Genomic DNA, 18,627 nt, shown 5'->3' with positions numbered 1-18,627 from the left:
CTCTGGTTTGTGTGTGTATCTAAGACCGATAACAAACAAAAATCACTTTGTGTCTATTAAGTACGTCTGGAAAAACGTATAAGACAGTCTCAGTCGGAAAGCTAGATGTTGTGGATATTTGTAATCCCAGCACCGAGGCTGGAGGGCAGCCAGGGATACCAAGTTCCAAGTTCCAACGTGAGACCTCATCGTAAAACAAAAACGGAAAAAAGAAGGGGAAGAAAAGGAGAAAGGTTCTATACAAGTGTTGGCCTAGCCCTCTTCCCTGTCACTGCTGGTGAGAGGCAGGTAGAGTCGCACCAACCCTATTCCTGAAATGGTCGAAGACCCTCTCTCCTGTCCACAACTCTCAGCGTGCCGGTCGATGCACTGGTTGGAACTGGGGGCTGCCTTTTAGCGAGGCCCGATTTCTTTGTGTGTGAAAAGTGAATTTTCACATAATTTCAGTTGTGTGTGACCTCTAGTCTGACTGCAACAACTCTGACCTTTCCTTTCCCTGGGTCCCCCAGTCATTCACCCAGGCTGTGTTTGCCTGACCCACTACGGAGAGCTGCTCCCAGGAACACCCGGAGCAACAGGCGGTGGACACGGAGATCGACAGATCTCTGAAGGAGGACTTGCTTCAGCTGTGACCGGTGGGCGCGATCAATTGGACCCAGTAACATCATCACCATCATCGCCCGGGATAGAAGGGCTCCACTTCGAGCCTAGCCTTTGCGGGACGTGCTCTGTCTGCTCCATTCTCCACCGGGACAGGGTTCTCTACCGCTGTTAAGGTTTTTAGCAAATGTTTCACCCTTACAGTTATTTGCTCAGATCCTTGAGTTCCAAGAATTAAGTTTAGACTAGGAGTCATTACGTTTCATTTCCAAAGGGTCTGACAGAAAGAATAAATAAAAGTAGCAAAGAACCACAGCCCGACCGCGGCAGGACTCGAACCTGCAATCTTCTGATCCGAAGTCAGACGCCTTATCCATTAGGCCACGCGGCCACCAGCTTGGTAGTGCCTTTACTTAGCTTAAAGCATTCAGCCGCCCTCAGGCTCGCTTCAGACTGGTCCATCTTTTCCATGGGGAGGGGAGTACCAAGAGGCCCTCACCCGGAAGTCCCTCTGCCACCCCCGCGGGCGGGCGGCTCCATTGGCGGCGCTCCTATTGGACGCTCGGGGGAGTCTCCCGCCTGCCTCTGGGTAGCCGCGGGACCCCAGTTCGCGCAGACGGGAAGTTGCGGCTGCTCTCGAGACCGCACGCCACCCGGAGGCTGCGTGGGCCGCGCGTAGCGGACGCCGCGTCGTCGCCAGGGCTGTGGGCTGCCGCAGGACGGGAAGCGCGGAGCTGACCGAGGTTTCCGGCGGGTTCGGCACGGGGAGGGCCGGGCGCGGCGGCGGGGCTGCTCCTTCTCCGGTCCCGGAGCGTGGCCGGGAGCAGGGCGGCGGCCGGTCTCGGGGCACGTCGCGGCGGAGGTGGCCGCCGACGCCCCATGGAGGGCGTCCTGGGCCCGTCCGGTCGTGGGTACGGACCCCGAGGCTGTGGGCCCACCGGCGGGTTCGAAGTTGGGGCGCTAGGCCCTCGGGCCGCTGGCGGGGCGGTACTGGCAGCTACGGTCTGCCGAGCGCCTGCTGGGGTCAGGGCCACGCGACGAGCGCGCCCTCTGTCAAACAGCCGTGGTCCCTGGCTCTAGAGTCCTTAACCCCATTTTACAGAGGAGGAGGTCGGGGCCTAAGGAGGTTGGCCAAGGTCACGCAGTTGGAGAGCCAGAACTCTGGTCTGCGTCTCCCTCCTTCAGCATCTCCAGCGGCATCTCCAAGTTCACGGACGAGCCTGTCCTCGGGAGGGGCAATGCCATTTCTTAAGGTTGTGTTGGAGGCGTGACAGAAAAAAGTCCCTACACCACTCTGGCCTTTTGGCTAAGATCAAGTGGAGAAAATGCTTGGCATGCAGCAGATGTTTGATGAGGGATGAGTTGTTTGTAACAAGTACGTGACACTTGTAATGACACTTTTATCATCTATCTCCTTTAGGATTTGTGTGAGGAAGGCAGGCATGGTGAGACCTATTTCACTGACAGGAACACAGAGAGGGGACGTGTCTCTCTCTGAGTCTTTCGGCCAGTAAAAGCAGTCAAGCTGGAGCCCAAAGCGAGGTGTCCCGACTCACAGCGGGGGGCTCCCTGCACCAACCATGAGCCGCCTGCTCTGGAAGAAGGTGGCCGGCGCCAAGGTCGCCTCAGGGCCAGTACCAGCAACAGGACGCTGGGTCTCCAGCTCCGTCCTCGCCCCCGTCCCCAGCGACGGGCAGCCGCAGTCGCAAATGCCCTCCTCAGAGAATGGGCAGCAGCGGTTCAACCCTCTGCTCATCCAGATGCTGTCGAAAGGCCTGCGCGAGCAAATCTTCGGGTGCGGAGGGGACAAGCCCGACGAGGCCGCGGTGCAGCGCAGCGTCGAGCACCTGCAGAAGCACGGGCTCTGGGGGCAGCCGGCCACGCCCTTGCCCGACGTGGAGCTGCGCCTGCCCCGGCTCTTCGGGGGCAACCTGGACCAGCACTTCCGCCTCCTGGCCCAGAAGCAGAGCCTGCCTTACTTGGAGGCGGCCGCCTTGTTATTGGAGGCCCAGTTGCCCCCCCAGCCCAGGAGCTGGGCCTGGGCGGAGGGGTGGACCCGGTACGGCCCCGAGGGGGAGGCCGAACCCGTGGCCATCCCAGAGGAGCGGGCCCTGGTGTTCGACGTGGAGGTCTGCTTGGCAGAGGGAACCTGCCCCACTTTGGCGGTGGCCATATCCCCCTCGGCCTGGTAAGTGGGGGTTAGGAACAGGGGACTACCCATTTGTAGGGGGGCCCAGCTTAATGGTTTGGTTCAATGAACATTTTCTGAATTCCCGCTGTTTGCTGGTTACTCAACCCGCTTAATCCTGTTTCTGTGGGGCTCGGGTGGGAAGACACACAGGCTCTAGGCAACACCCAAGCGAATGTCAGGGGCCATGCGGGGGGATTCCATGTTGTGTTTGAGACAGACTGAGAGACCATTTCAGATGACCATGAGTTTGTGCTTCAATCCTGGCCCCAAGAAGCTTCAGTGAGAAGTTAGTCTGAAAAGACATTTGACCAGTGTTTGGTTTTGGGAGTGCTGATGGTTAGTTTGGACAGGAACATGGTCCTTTGGGATTGTTCTAGGCAGTTTAAAATGCTCACATCCCCAGGGTCTTCCATAAATGCCAGACCAGATCCTATTCAACCTTTCCAAATGCCCCTGGAGGTAGCCTAGTCTTGTCCACCTCCCAGCCAAGAATTATCACTTCCTCCTAAGTAGACATTTTGGTCCCAAAGAAGCATATCCAGTCTCTTCCTTTTCTTTTTAAATAACTTTCTAAGTGCTACCCACGTTTCTTTTTCAAGCAATGATGGCAGTACTGTTTCTCCCCTTTTTTATTCTTCGTTCCAGGATTAAAATACTATTTACAACCTTAATGCTTTCAGGCATGGCCAGCAAAAAAAAGTTGGCAGTTTCTTTATTCCTATTGGAAGCTCCATCTTTGTAACGAAAGCTGCGAAATGTTCTATGTGCAGTGAGAATGGTGAGAGCGTGGCTTAATAGCTAAGGTAGGCACCAGTGGCTGAAAGAGACATCCTGACGGTCTCGCGGTCACTCAGCTGAAGCTGTGACAAGAAGCACAGTGCTCATGTGACGTGGTGGCCAGAGTGCAGGGGAATAGCAGCCATCGTTTGGAAAGATAACGCAGGCTTGGGTGGCTGGACGGAAACCAGTGCCGATGAGGTTTTTGGTCAATTGGTCATTTTTGGACGAGTCCCCTTTCCTCCTTTCACCTTCCTCACTTCTCTCGTTCCCTCCCATTCTGCCTCCATTCTCATCCCATTCTGCCCGTGGTCCCGGGGGCACCGCAGAGTCTTTGTAGTGTGGCTTTTGTGGCTATGGATGGTACCTTGGTAGGAGTCCACATGGTTGTATAGCCTGACCAGCACACAACCTGTAGGAGTGGGTAGAAGCCTGGACAGCTGAGTCTCCCATAAGGTAGCCTCCAGAAGGCTTGTGGTAAGGGCTTTGATCAGTCGTTTGCCTGAAGGGATATCACCCAGGCCGTTGGCATTTGGGAGTCTAAGGAGAACTTTAGTATTGTCAGCCTGGATTTTAGCTCATCTTAATTTTGTTCCCCCCGCCCCCCGTTTTTTTTAAAATCACACCTAAGTTTATATTAAGATGGCTTCATACACAGCTGCAGGATTGTGTCTAGATACCAGTGTGGCTTTTGTTAACTGAAGTTCTTGTCATCTTCTTAGCTTCAAGTATTTAGCATTCTTGAGCCCTTGCTTCTGTTGTTAGAAAGGCGTTGTCAGGCTGGGGTAAAAGGAAAGTGCCTGATGTAGTCCCACCGTGGAGTGTGCATTAGTGTTTGCCAGACTTACAGCAGCTAGTTTATCGGTTGGAAATTTGAGGCAGATCACTCCTGTGTGCCCTAAAGGTTGGAGGGAGCTCCGTCAGAGTTGCGTTGTTCACTTTGTGGCCTCAGTCCTTTAGAAGTGTGTGTGGCTTGGAGCAGGTTTCCGTTAGTGGCCCTGCTTTGGGATCTTGAGCAGACTAGCCTTTTCCTGAGTCAGTGTCAGGCCCCTTGCAAATAACACTCACCTGTCTCTTTCACACTCACTCTGGCACGTGTGCATACATCTTCTCATCCTGGTGCGCTCTATGGCATCTCACTGAGGTGGCTACTCCTGTGGGGTGCATGATTTGTTTTGTCCTTCCAAATCTTTGCAGCTGTCAGACAATTCACTCTCTATGTGTATGCAGCATTTGTCTTTTTTTTTCTTTTCTTTTCTTTTTTTTTTTGCGACTTTAATTAAATTCTCCACTTTGGGTTCTATCACCAAACCATCTCCTTTATTAGTACTTGGCACACTAGCTGTTTTGTGCTTAAACACACAAGGGGCTGGTCACGTTCATAAAGGCCTCAGCTAGCTGCAGACTCAGTGGGCCCGTACACCTTCCTGCACATGGCACCCAGTCATAGCATTCAGCTCTTTGTTAATCTGAGAGTTGAATAGTAAAGAAGCCTTGTCATTTCTCTTCTCAATGATCCCTGACTTCTGTGAGAGTGAGTGGTGTGAGTAGGAGACCTTGGGGACCTGGCATGCCTGGGTGGTGTGGAATAGAAGTTCAGTCCTTCATGGTAACCCTGTCCATTTTCACCTTTCTCAGGTATTCCTGGTGCAGCCGGCGGCTGGTGGAAGAGCGTTACTCTTGGACCAGCCAGCTGTCGCCGGCTGACCTAATCCCTTTGGGGGTCTCCGATAGTGCCGGCAGCTCCACCCAGCAGGATTGGCAGGAACAGTTAGTGGTGGGGCACAATGTTTCCTTTGACCGAGCCTATATCAGGGAGCAGTATCTGATTCAGGTAAGGTTTGTTGGAATGGCGTGCTGTCACATAAGGTGGGCCCAAAGTCCTGTCTCCTTTGCTAGGGAAAGCATCAGTTTCTTGGCCACTGTTCCCACTCCCTTTCTAGCGTCGCTGGGACGTCTGCTGACCAGCCTTGCTTGGTCTCTGTTCAGCTGATGGATCTCCAGAGCAGATTTAAAACAAACTAGCATGGTGTTTGGAACTGTTGTGGCGGATGACTCCTCTCTTCCCTAAGGAGTGCAGGGAGCTCCATCACAGCTGTGTTGACACAGGACTGGGAGTTGATCCGGGATAAAATGGCTCTTATCTTTGAATGGCATTTTAGAGTTTTTGAGAGCTCTGAGTTACAGCCTGGGCCACATCCTGCCTCAGCTATTGATGGGCTGTATGTTTTCCTCAACATCTCTAAGCCCCGGCTGCTAAAGAGAGATAACAGAAGCTCCCTCAGTGGACTTTGAGGAGAGCTTGAATAGCACACGTGTCACAGTCAGAACTGCCTGGTGTGTCGTGGTGAGAGTTCTTAGATTATAAAAATCCTTTTCTTTGAATCTTCACAGCAGGATATGGTGAAGGGCCGGGAAAGGGAGTACCCCTAGTAGCACCCTTAGTCTGGCATTTAAAGCGCTAAGGCCTTGCTGACTTGACAGGGTCCACAGCTTGGGAAGGTTAGGGCCAGGACCAGAGCTGGGGCATCTGCCACATAGCTCTGAAGGTCTTGTTTAGTCCATCCACCTGGCGTTGCCTAGGTTGCTGCTGGGGTCTGGGAAGTACTTGTACACTGGGACTGAGCCAGTTCTGCATGTTCAGGAATTGGGCAGGTCCCTTACAGGGGTTAGGGCAAGTATGAGACTTCTGTGTTTTGTGTTGGAGGCTGTGTGCTGGGGGAGAGGCTGAGGAGCCAAGGTGGAGCTGGGGTCAGCACCACTGAAGCAGTGGCCAGCTAGCCCCTCTGTTGCAGCCTTTCCTCCCCTCCCCTTCCTTCAGGGCTCCCGTATGCGCTTTCTGGACACTATGAGTATGCACATGGCCATCTCAGGACTGAGCAGCTTCCAGCGCACTCTGTGGATGGGAGCCAAGCAGGGCAAGCACAAGACCCAGCATCCCACCAAGCGAGGTCAGAAGTCCCAGAAGAAAGCCAATGGTCCAGCGGTAAGAGTGCATTTGGGTTTGCCTAGACATGAATGTTTAAGATCCTGTCAGTGGTCTACTTGTTGGGCTTGGAACCAAGCTGACCTCCCTTTGGTTTCTCAGATTTCATCTTGGGACTGGATGAACATCAGCAGTGCCAATAATCTTGCAGACGTGCACAACCTTTATGTGGGGGGACCCCCCTTAGAGAAGGAGCCTCGGGAACTGTTTGTCAAAGGCAGCATGAGGGATATCCGGGAGAACTTCCAGGTATAGTGTTGGTACAGCCAATACACAGGCTGTGACTGACTTGCAGCTGAACTTGGGGAGGTAGCAGGTGTTGTCCCTATCTTCTTCCATTGTCCCCCAACAAGTTTCTTGTCACCTTGTGCTAGGATCTGATGCAGTACTGTGCTCGAGATGTGTGGGCCACCTTTGAGGTTTTCCAGCAGCAGCTGCCACTCTTCTTGAAGAGGTGAGGGGGAGCCAGGTGAAATCCCTGGGGGTGGGTGGGTTCTAGTACTCAATCCCATTATAATCAGGTGGGGCTGATTCTTCCTAGGCTGGCCATGTAGCTTTTATAGGAGAGAATGGAGCCCCTACATTCAGTGGTTGTCTCCTGTGATGATTTATGGCAGCCCTTTGTGTATGTTCTTAAGGTGTCCCCACCCAGTGACTCTGGCTGGCATGCTGGAGATGGGTGTCTCCTACCTGCCTGTCAACCAGAACTGGGAGCGTTACCTGACAGAGGCACAGAGCACATATGAGGAGCTCCAGCGGGAGATGAAGAAGTCGCTGATGGATCTGGCTAATGATGCCTGTCAGTTGCTCTCAGGAGAGAGGTAGTCAGGTCTTGGGCAGGCTGGGTCAAAGCAGGGGACAGGCAGGTAGGAGGCCTGCATTTTAGCTCAGCCTTAACCCGAGTGTGGTGGACTGGCTCTGCAGGTACAAAGAAGACCCTTGGCTCTGGGACCTAGAATGGGATTTGCAGGAGTTTAAGCAGAAAAAGGCAAAGAAGGTGAAGAAGCCAGCCTCAGCCAGCAAGTTGCCCATCGAGGGAGCTGGGCCCTTTGGGGATCTCATGGATCAGGAAGGTGGGAAGCTTAGGAGGGAGATGGGACAGGGTGATCTCTGGGACAGACCTAGGACCCAGGAGGCCCTTGGAAAGGGTTGCTGTAGTCTTTCAAACCTGTGAGTCCTTTCTCATCCTAAGCTGTTCAACTCTGCACAGATCCTGGACCACCCAGCGAGGAGGAAGAGCTTCAACAAAATGTAACAGCCAGCACCCGTTTACAGCAGCTGAAGAGCACCACAGACCTGCTGCCTAAGCGACCCCAACACCTTCCAGGACACCCTGGGTAAGACTGGTTCTCTCTAGCACACAGAGGCCTTCTTGCGTGATCCTCAGGCCCTCCTTGTTTGGGCCTCAGCAAAGTCTTGGACCTTGGATGTTGTGTGTTCATTCCACCTTCCTTTTCTGCTCACTCTGACCCTAACAGCTTTTTGGATGCATTCAGCACAGTGAGCCCTGTGGTGTGTATGCCGCCTGTGACAGCAGCAGGGACACAAATAGAACTCATCTCCATTCTAGGAGCAGCAGATTTGCAGACCAGCCAGTGAAGCTGACCTGTAATAAGACTTAAGAATATGTAGTTTTGAGGCAGTTCTGTCCTGCCTGTGGAAATAAGAGGCACTTCCTTTGAGGAAGGAGGTGTCTGTCATTGGTGTCTTAGAGAAAAATGAGGAAAAGGGCAGTCGTGGTGATCAGTGACCCTGGATGCAAATGGTGTCCTAGCTTCACATGGTCTCAGCTCTGGTGAGCAGCCTGTGAGAGGCAGCTGTGTCTCTGCAGCACTGGGAGCTTTGATGGGTGGGAAGGAAGATCTGTTTCTGTTTAGAGGCCACAGTGAGGCTTGACATAGGGTTTTGCCTTCTGAGAAGACATCAATAATTCTAGGAGATACCATGTAGTTCAAAGCCCCCCAACAAGAGAGGACTGACATTTGTTGGGTTGAGTCACCAGAATGGTTGGAGGCCTGGAGGTGGGTTGAGGTATATCATGGAAGAAGATCCTTCTTACTCCCTAGGATAAAACTCTTTTTTTTTTTTTTTTTTTAAAACCCCTGTTGGGGGAAATAGGTGGTACCGGAAGCTCTGCCCTCGGCTAGATGACCCTGCATGGACTCCAGGCCCCAGCCTCCTCAGCCTGCAAATGCGGGTCACTCCTAAGCTCATGGCACTGACCTGGGACGGTTTTCCTCTGCACTACTCAGACACTCATGGCTGGGGCTACCTGGTGCCTGGGCGGCGGGATAATCTGACCGAGCTGCCAGTGAGCCCCACTGTAGAGTCAGCTGCAGTAACCTGCCCCTTCAGGTAAGATTCGAGTTGTAGCTCCAAGGAGGAAGGGCTGGTTCCCTTCCTTTGTAGAGTAACCAGGTCAGGTCTGGCTGGTGGGAAGGGCTGTCCCAGTGTGTGGATTCTAGTTCTTTCCTCAGCAGCACAGCTGCCTTTGCAGTTAGTACTGCTGAAGGCTTTTGGTGTGACCTGGAGAAGGGAAGTCTGCAGCTTGAGTGGAATTTAGTGCTCATTACAAGCACCGTGTTTCTGTTTAAGCAGCTCCATGAGAAAGATCTTTACTTTTATTTATCTTTTCTTTTTATTTGTTTTTTCGTTTTTGAGTTGGGCTCATTCTGAAGCGTTGGCTAGCTTAGATTCACTGTGTTGCCTCAATCTCAAGGCCATCTTACTCCCTCAGCTTTTCTTCTTTCTTTTCCCTTTGTTATTGTTTTTACATTTTAACTTAATTCCTGTCTGCATGTATGTGCACCACTTAACACGCCTGGTCGGAAGAGAATGTAACTTTGGAACTGGAGTTATGGATGGTTGTGAACCACCTTCTAGGTGTTGGGAACTGAACCCGTGTCCTCTGGAAGAACAACAGGGCTCTTAACCACCAAGCCAGCCCTCTAGCCCCTTGCCTCAGCTTTTCCAACTACTGAGATAGGTGTGTGTTATCACACCTGGCTGACTGGCTTCCTCCCTCCCTCCCTCCCTTCCTCCCTCCCTCTTTCCTTCCTTCCTTCCTGCTTTCCTTTCGAATTTCTAAACTTTATGGTTCTAGAGATTGAACTCTGTCCTCATGCACAGGAGGCAAGGCCTCCTTACCAGGCTTGGTATACACACTGACAAGAGCCTTAGACAAGTTGATGTGTTTGGATAGACAGATGTTATGCAGAGGTCAGATAGTGAAGGTGGCCCAGGGTCCTGGTTCCACAGGGCATCAGGAATCACTTGTCAGGTTTTCAGAGGAAAGACTGACATGGTTTTGCTCCACTGAGCCCACACCTGGGTGGGTGGACAGGAACTACCTCTGCAGGGCAGCCTTCAATGCATAGAGGAGCTTGGATTTGAGTCAGACCAGTTATCAAAGCCTAGCCTGTCACCAGTGTGCTAAGGTTTTGGGTTGGTTCCCTGGACACAGAGAAATTAAAAGCTGAAGAAATCGTTGTCTCCTTCCTCAGAGCTGATGTGAGGTCTAACCAAAGGGACCAGAAGAAAACCCCAGCAAGCTGCCTGGCCTGAGCAGGCTCCCAGTAATCAGCAGTTATTTTCTCTGCACAGAGCCATCGAGTCCTTGTATAGGAAGCACTGTCTTGAACAGGGCAAGCAGCCGTTGAAGACCCAGGAGATAGACCTGGCTGAGGAGTTCTTACTCACTGACAGTAGTGCCGTGTGGCAAACGGTGAGGATGCACTCTGAACATGGGTCTGTTTTTCTAGGAAAATGGGACACCTTTTGCATGGGAGTTACTATTGGGTGCTCACCCTAGATTGATCTGAGTTCTTTGGAGGGAAGGGCTGATGGATTCAGGCCTACAGCTGCCTACCTCTCACACCCCTGATTCCTGGGCCCATCCAGGTAGAAGAACTGGGCTGCTTAGATGTGGAGGCTGAGACCAAGACGGAGAATTCAGGGCTGAATCAACCCCCAGTTCTGGTGAGCAAGATACCTGCTTGGGCTTTCTGGATGGGTAGTGGGTGACTGGAACTTCTTCTTACTCACAAAACACTTTCCCACCAGAGTTCACTAGGTCATGGGAGGAGACTTGTAGGTGCCACCCTGTTCCCCTGTGGTCCTTAACTGTGGGGACCAAGGAGGGAACCTGTGACCATGCTCTCCTGTCACTTTCCAATATGCCTGCTCAGTTTCAGGCCCTTTTCCCACCCTACCGGCTGGCCCTTGCTGAATGCAGGTGCTGGAGCAGGGCCTGATCTGGGTGTGTGGCCCCCACAGCCTGCTGCTTGTGCCCCCAAAACCAGCCAGCCCGCTTACCACCATGGCAATGGACCTTACAATGATGTGGATATCCCCGGTTGCTGGTTTTTCAAGCTGCCTCACAAGGTATGGTTTGTGGCTGCCTCATGTTCTTACTGTGATTATGGCACACAGTAGGGCTTCATGCTTACTCAGACCAGGGAACTGCTTTTTGTGGAATTGACCATCGTAGTGGATCATCATGATTTGGGCAGTTTTTGTGTCTTACTGCTTTTGGTTTTCTATTGAAAATTGAGTGATGAGAGGAATCCTATGGGGTTACCTGACATATATCAAGCATGTAACACTATATCTGTCGTCTGGTGGCTTCTGTTGGTTGTTGTTATTAGCTTTGTCTGATCATTAGCATTCTTGTGCATGTACTTATAGATGTGTAAGATACCTGGGTGGGACCTGCCCCAACTAGGGAGGTTTTAGATTCTGTTGGAAGAAGGCTCAGTGTCCGTGTCCATTTCCTGCCTGGTGTAGTGCTACTGTCCCAACCTCCTCCTTTGTCCTCTACAGGATGGTAACAACTACAATGTGGGAAGTCCCTTTGCCAAAGATTTCCTGCCCAAGATGGAGGATGGCACCCTGCGGGCTGGCCCAGGAGGTGCCAGTGGGTCTCGTGCCCTGGAAATAAATAAAATGATTTCTTTTTGGAGGAATGCTCATAAACGTATCAGGTAGGCCAAAGTAGGGTTTACAGGAGGCCTGTCTGTGTGGCTGTCAGGCATCTGTAGCCCCAAGATTCTTTTCCTCCTGCTCTGCTCTGGCATTCCTGATTTGCCTGTGCTACTTCTTAAGGCAACCTGGCTAGTGTAGAGGCTGAGTGTTTGTCCTTGGGCCTGTTTCTACCTCTCCAGCTTAGTCTCTCTGTGTAGAGTGGTGTGGTAGGACTTTGGCTCTCCCTAACTCCAATTAAATCTCCTAATTTAACTGCTTGTTGATAAAGACCTTGGAGGGCTGGTTATCTTAAAACCTGTATTAGGCATCGAGACCTGAATCTTTCTGTAGTGGTAAATAGATCTCAAAGGTTATTTTCGTGATGGCTATGATCACGAGCCCTTTGTGAGGGGATTGGTATATTCTACCCTGACTCTTCTATTGGGGCCCAGATCTTCCTGTGGAGTCTCTAGACTTTGGCTGAGCCAGAGCCCACTCTGAGTAAGGTTAATGAGAAATGTTGGTGCCAGGCTTTAAGGGTCACATAGCATCCCTGAAACCGATTGGGTGCAAAATGCTAGTGACATTGCATTGAAGCACATTATGCTTGCCATGGCTGTGCTGAGCTTTGTAGCCTTCTTGTCCTACAGCTCCCAGATGGTGGTATGGCTCCCCAGGTCAGCTCTGCCCCGGACTGTGACCAGGTACAGCACACTGGCTGGTTGTGGGATTAGAAATGAGTGGTGTAGGTCTAAGGGCCAGAGCAAGCCTGACGACATTTTTTTTTTTGTTTCTCACCATTCCAGGCACCCCAACTTTGACGAGGAAAGCCACTATGGGGCCATCCTGCCCCAGGTGGTGACTGCTGGTACCATCACCCGTCGAGCTGTGGAACCCACGTGGCTCACTGCCAGCAATGCTCGGGTATGTGTCCTCTCTATTCCTGGCTTCTGTTCTTCCTTTTAGGTCTCTGGAAACTATCTCAGAGCCTTTGGAGTTCTAGCAAGGGACATGAGAAAAAACTTTCTCTGGGCTACAGAAGGCTCAAATCTGGCTTCATGTCATCTATTAGCACGAGTGTTTTAGGTATCTGCTGCTGACTGGACAGTGCTGTAATGGCCACTGTCTGTCATAGAGTTCAGATGAGCTGGGTCAGTGGGGGCCTGGCATACAGAGTCATAGGGTTTTCATTTTATAGCTGGATCAGGGCTGTGCGGCATTCTCCAAAGTCTTCCCTCAGGAAAGATATCAAGTACTTTGTTAGCACTGGGCCTAGAAATCCAGGGAAGCAGTTGCCTTGGGCTTCTAGGTGGTCCTGACCACACTTTTCCCACAGCCTGACCGGGTAGGCAGTGAGTTGAAAGCCATGGTGCAGGCGCCACCTGGCTATGTCCTTGTGGGTGCTGATGTGGACTCACAGGAACTGTGGATCGCAGCTGTACTTGGAGATGCTCACTTTGCTGGGATGCATGGTAAGCAGGGCCTGTGTCTCCTCGGGCAGGAGTGAGGTGGCAGGACCCTTGGCCAAGAAGGATGGGCCAGTATGTCTGAGCTTCTCACTGTTGTCTGTTCTCCAGGCTGCACTGCCTTTGGCTGGATGACTCTGCAGGGCAGGAAGAGCAGAGGAACTGACCTGCATAGTAAGACAGCTGCCACTGTGGGCATCAGCCGAGAGCATGCCAAAGTCTTCAACTATGGCCGCATCTATGGTGCTGGACAGTCCTTTGCTGAGCGCCTACTGATGCAGTTCAACCACAGGCTCACAAGGCAGGAGGCAGCTGAGAAAGCCCAGCAGATGTATGCTGTCACCAAAGGCCTGCGCCGGTGAGGATCCTTTTTCCACCCACATTAGCATCCTAGGACCACAGGCCTGCTTTATATCTCTCCTTCATCTCTGTCACTTGAGTGTTGTCCTAAACCTAGCTACAGGGTGGTTTCTCTTTGGAGTTATAATGGTGTTCTTATAGTGTTAGTTTTTTTCTCACGGTAAAACTGTACTTAGGGTATATTGTCATCAGTGGTCATTTATAACAAAGGCTCAGCCACCTCCTCCCTTATGTAACACCCGAAGGAGTTTAGGGGTCCTGTGTTCATTGCTATAGGAACAAAAGCAAGCAGGTAGACAGGAGTACAGGCTGTTTTCTCCAGCAGGGCTTCATGTTGTGCGTTCAGGGCCTTCGTAGGCTTTTTGGCAGGTCATGTGCAGGGAGGAAGGTAGCTTACATTGACAGCCTTTTTTAAAAAAAGGTATACGTGTAGTGTCCCCATATAGCAAATTAACTGGAAACCTTAGGTTTATATTTCTTAGGTTCTTAGGTAACACCATGACCAGAAGCAATTTTGGGAAGAAAGTTTATTTAATCCTAACAACCCTTAGGTTCCACTGCATCACTGAGAGAAATTAGGGCAGGAATCTGGAGGCAGAAACTGAAGTGTAGAGACCATGGAGGAATACTGTGTACTGGCTTGCTAAGCCAGCTTTCTGATATACTCTGGGATTGCCTACCTGAAACCACCCACAGTAGGCCAGGTCCTCCAGCATTATTGTAATCACACATGCACAAAGCCTTACATATTTGTCTGTAGATGAGTGTGATGAGGCATTTTCTCAGTTGAGATTTCCTCTTACCATATGACCCTAGTTTTTTGTCAGATTGATAAAAGCTACTCAGCAAAAGCTACGCACTTTTGACAGTCCAGAAGCTGAGTGGAGGTATAGTACTGAGTGCACCATTGAAACCAGGAGCTGAGGTAGACAATGTTTCTGTAATTCATGTTGTGGGCAATGTGTGGTGAAGGTAAGAATGTGATGAGAAGGGAGGTTGGGCCTTAGTTGGAGAAGCAAAGACATCACAAGAATTTAAATTGAAGGCCTAAATTGTGGGGAAGTCCTGATGTTCCTTCCAATAGGTGACATGGTTCTGGAACCCTTAGGATCCTGGAGATGCTAAGAGTGTGGAACAGTAGGAGTTAAGTTGGGCTTGGCGGACATGTTTTTGGTTTTTCTAGGTCTCTTCTTCCCTTTAGGAGTCACTGTACTTTTACTCCTTGCTGTCTCTTGAACTAATAAAAAGCTGCTGTTGGTCATTGGGTATTCAGTGTTAGGGAACACTAGGACACTCTAGGCCAACATGATACAGCCTAGGCCTTTGGGGACACAAAAGTCTGAGTTTTGTGTTGGTGTCTTCCTAGTTGCCACCCCCAGTGAGTTGTAAACCTCTTTGAGCCTGCTTTCTCTGATGAGGTCAGCTGTAGGGGAGAAGGCTGGCCAGGCGCTGCTGAGGAAACTGTGGTATGCCACAGAGGAGGCCATTTAATGGGAATGACATGGTGTTGCTACTACCCATAGGTATCGGCTGTCAGATGAGGGCGAATGGCTGGTCAAACAGTTAAATCTTGATGTGGACAGAACAGAAGACGGCTGGGTTTCCCTCCAAGATCTTCGAAAGATCCGAAGAGAAGCTTTAAGGAAGTGAGAACCTTTTGTGTTCAAGATGCAGGGACTTGTGGGCTGGTCACAAAGGGCTGATCTTTTTTTTTTTTTTTAAAAAGCACTGAGATGCTAACAAAGCCTCTGTTCCCCCAGGTCACGATGGAAGAAGTGGGAGGTAGTCACTGAACGAGCATGGACAGGGGGTACAGAGTCAGAAATGTTTAATAAGCTGGAGAGCATTGCCATGTCTGACACACCTCGTACCCCAGTGCTGGGCTGCTGCATCAGTAGAGCCTTGGAGCCCACGGTTGTTCAGGGAGAGGTGAGGTATCTTGCCACCCTTGGAGCATGGAGAGGGGAGGAGGGAAGCAGAGAGTTCCTGGACTAGAGGACTGTGAGTAGCACAGTCCCACACTGATGTCCCTGTATCTCTCTAGTTTATGACCAGTCGTGTGAATTGGGTGGTACAAAGCTCTGCTGTGGACTACTTACACCTCATGCTGGTAGCCATGAAGTGGCTGTTTGAGGAATTTGCCATTGACGGGCGCTTCTGCATCAGCATCCATGATGAGGTTCGCTACTTGGTGCGTGAGGAGGACCGCTACCGTGCTGCCCTGGCACTGCAGATCACCAATCTCCTGACCAGGTATGTTGGGTCTTGGGCCCCACTGAGCAGGTCTGAGTTGTCAACTCAGAACTGACCGGCTCAGTTTTTAATTTTTAAAGTTTATAGAAGTCCTAAAAAGGACCTCAACTTTTAAAAAGGATTTGTTAGGTATATATCCTAGAGGTGTGCCTGGAGTCAATGACAGAAGACACTTCAAGAGGAAGTACAAATGCAACTCAGAAAACGTATTTTCTTTGTTTGGGGTGCTCTGGTGAGACAGGGTCTTATTGTGTCGTCTTGATGTCCTAGAACACCCTGTAGACCAGGCTGGCCTTGAACTCAGCGATCACCTGAATTCACTCAGTTCACCACACCTGTTGAATTGTATTTATTTATACTAAATCCTAGATCACATGAGTTAAATGTTACTATTCCCTGTTGATCTGCAGTCAGAACCAACCTTAGTACCATGACCTATCCTGATAAGTGGATTAAAGTTCAACATCATTACCCATGCTCTCTCTTTTAAAATATTTGGGTCCAATAATTTCTTCTTCTCTCTCTTTTTTTAAAGTGTCAATAAAGTATTCCAGCTAGAAAAGTATGTTGAGTCCCTAATTGTATTTCAGTATCTCAGAGGCATTAGGCTGAACATGGAGGCAGCATAGCTAAGAGTGGGTGATTGAAATAGGAGAAACCCTGCTGTCATTCCTCCTGGAGTGAGGAGCCTGTACTCGTAGCAGGACATGGCTGTGAGTGAAGATGTATTTATTCTCTTTCAGGTGCATGTTTGCCTACAAGCTGGGTCTGAACGATCTGCCCCAGTCAGTTGCCTTTTTCAGTGCAGTAGACATTGACCAGTGCCTCAGGAAGGAAGTGACCATGGACTGTAAAACTCCTTCTAACCCAACTGGGATGGAAAGGAAATACGGGATTCCCCAGGGTGAGCAGTCTTTGTTCCTTATATAAAGCCTTGGGGGCTCTAGGCAAGTACATTGTAGGTATCTTCAGACACACCAGAAGAGGGCATCAGATGTCATTACAGATAGTTATGAGCCACCATATGGTTGCTGGGATTTGAACTCAGGGCCTCAATTTCAAATGTTCCATGTACACTGACCCATTTTCAAAACTTCACCAGAAATGTTTAAAGATTTATTGTATAAGCCAAAGTGCATTCTTATGTGGTGGGAAAAATCTGTACTGAAATTGCCAGTTCGTCAGAAAGCTTGTTAGAATAATGTGTTGCTGAGACAGTCATTCTCAAAAACTCCCTCACCCACTGTCTTTCTGAGTGCAGTCACGGTTCTTTCGGGGTCATCCTAACCAATCTCCATTGTCTTTCAGGTGAAGCACTGGATATTTACCAGATAATTGAACTTACCAAAGGCTCCTTGGAAAAACGAAGCCAGCCTGGACCCTAGCTGTCTGGAGGCTCTGTATTTGCTCCTGTGGAGCTTCATTGGAGCGGTGCAGGTTCTTTAACTCAGGCTTTCAGATGTGCTTTTTTGCAAAAGGCAGCCATTTTTCTGTAGCAGGACCTGCCCAAAAGAGTCCTTCTAATTGAAGGCACAGTTCAGTGTACTCAGAACCAGGACACCAACATCAGTGCAGGCTGTATGACAAGGGGTACTGCTGGGCACAAATGAAGCAGATGCTCCAAGGTCACATTAACTCAGGCATTTCTTCCTTCTCTTCTTGGCTGGTTCTCTGTCCTGCTGTGTATGTGCTGATGCAGTGCCCTAGAAGGGGAGAGTAGAATTTTTGACAACCTTGCTCTAAGGTGATGGGAATAAAAACAAACACCAAACTCCTGGATCAGTCATGCTTTTCCTGTCTGCCTCCCATTCTGAGTAGAGGGGTACCTAAATCCTACTTGGACAAGATGATAGAAACCTCAATCACAATTGCTACATATGGCCTTTCAAAGGAGACAGAGGGCTTGGAGCACAACGATCTAAAGAACTCATGATCCAGGTTATTTTATATAAATTTCTAATTTTGACTGTGTCTTGTCTACTGAGATTATTTCTAGCTTCAACAAACTTAAGGTGGAACTGTGCCAAAGGCAAGAAAACATAATGAAATGGTCAGAATGGGCCTACCTCAAGGGAGGGTGTTAAAAGCCAGCCAGAATGCTACAGAAACAGGACCCCAGGACAGGGTAGTTTGTCTTCTACTTTTCCTAGAAATATATACCAAAACCATGCAGAAGGAGGCACCAACCTCTTCATTTTCGTCTTCTCCATCCTCTCGAAGAACCATGTCTAGGACATTGCCTTTGATCTTGAAGTCCCGAGAAGTACTTAGCTTCATGTGCTGCATCAGGTTTACCTGGGACAGATAGACTTGTAAGCACAGGCACTTTACCTGGGGGTAGCTTAAGGTACTTTTATCTGTCCCAGAGCAGAGATAAGTCCATGTTCTTCCTGAGGTACTGGGCATCCAGTCGGCCTCCCTGGAGGGATTTGATACTGAATCCCCCTTGACCACCTCCTGCTGTGCTGCCTGCCACAGTAAATGGAAGTGATAATAAAGTATTTTTACCTTGGACTTTTTAGACAGCTGGATAAGAAATTTTTCATACTGTTCAATGGCAAAGACAAGGTTAGGGATTGGCTTGGTTTCACGAAGAACTTTAGCCTAAGAGTAAAAGGAAGGTACAGGACATTTCAGGTTCAATGGCTTTTGAGGTTTTTCTGTAGTGTCTCTCAAACATCATTAGAAGAAGAAACCCACTTTGGCACATGCTGTATATCTTTTTGATAGTCAAATGAATTTACATTGCTAAGGTTAGTCCCCAAAATAAGGATACTGTGTATTGTCACTTAGACTGTCCTCCCATTCCTCATCTCTGGGCTTTAGATAAGTGCCACCACCCCACTTTTAATTAAGACCATCTGCTTGATGTTTTCCTGTATGATATATATTGTTAATTTATTTGGCTGGTCTTCTGGACATTAGCTTTTATTTCCTTTAAGAAACAAGGTGATGAGGACCTTTCTATATCCTAAGAGGAATTGTTACAGCCATATTCCCCAAATATAGTAACTTTCCCCCTTCCCTGCACT

The 18,627-nt window shown here is 49.9% G+C and overlaps 2 protein-coding genes across 3 annotated transcripts in view; one reads left to right on the top strand and one right to left on the bottom strand.

The window, feature by feature from the left end:
* The first annotated feature begins 1,211 nt into the window (after positions 1 to 1,211).
* On the top strand, positions 1,212 to 17,372 carry POLG (DNA polymerase gamma, catalytic subunit). Its single transcript, XM_080913842.1, has 23 exons — positions 1,212 to 1,343; positions 2,021 to 2,788; positions 5,207 to 5,402; positions 6,390 to 6,554; positions 6,657 to 6,803; positions 6,929 to 7,008; positions 7,193 to 7,375; positions 7,479 to 7,627; positions 7,765 to 7,891; positions 8,673 to 8,909; positions 10,158 to 10,278; positions 10,455 to 10,532; positions 10,830 to 10,937; positions 11,376 to 11,536; positions 12,167 to 12,220; positions 12,323 to 12,440; positions 12,853 to 12,988; positions 13,094 to 13,340; positions 14,866 to 14,988; positions 15,103 to 15,271; positions 15,387 to 15,595; positions 16,339 to 16,499; positions 16,904 to 17,372. The coding sequence occupies exons 2-23, from the start codon at positions 2,181 to 2,183 to the stop codon at positions 16,978 to 16,980; spliced, it is 3,654 nt and encodes a 1,217-aa protein (XP_080769968.1). The 5' UTR covers positions 1,212 to 1,343; positions 2,021 to 2,180; the 3' UTR covers positions 16,981 to 17,372.
* FANCI (FA complementation group I) overlaps positions 17,215 to 18,627 on the bottom strand; it is a gene marked incomplete at its 5' end in the record, with an annotated part of 52,002 nt that continues 50,589 nt past the window's right edge. For both annotated transcript variants that reach the window (XM_080913843.1, XM_080913844.1), the window contains 3 exons: positions 17,215 to 17,298; positions 17,783 to 17,890; positions 18,104 to 18,199. In XM_080913843.1, the coding sequence (XP_080769969.1) occupies positions 17,227 to 17,298; positions 17,783 to 17,890; positions 18,104 to 18,199 (276 nt within the window). In that variant the 3' untranslated portion in view covers positions 17,215 to 17,226. The remainder of the gene's footprint in view (positions 17,299 to 17,782; positions 17,891 to 18,103; positions 18,200 to 18,627) is intronic.

The sequence above is a fragment of the Micromys minutus genome (assembly GCF_963924665.1).
Source record: "Micromys minutus genome assembly, chromosome: 3".
Taxonomy (NCBI): Eukaryota; Metazoa; Chordata; class Mammalia; order Rodentia; family Muridae; genus Micromys; species Micromys minutus.
The sequence above is the reverse complement of the archived record's forward strand: the minus strand, read 5'-3'. Positions and strand labels throughout refer to the sequence as shown.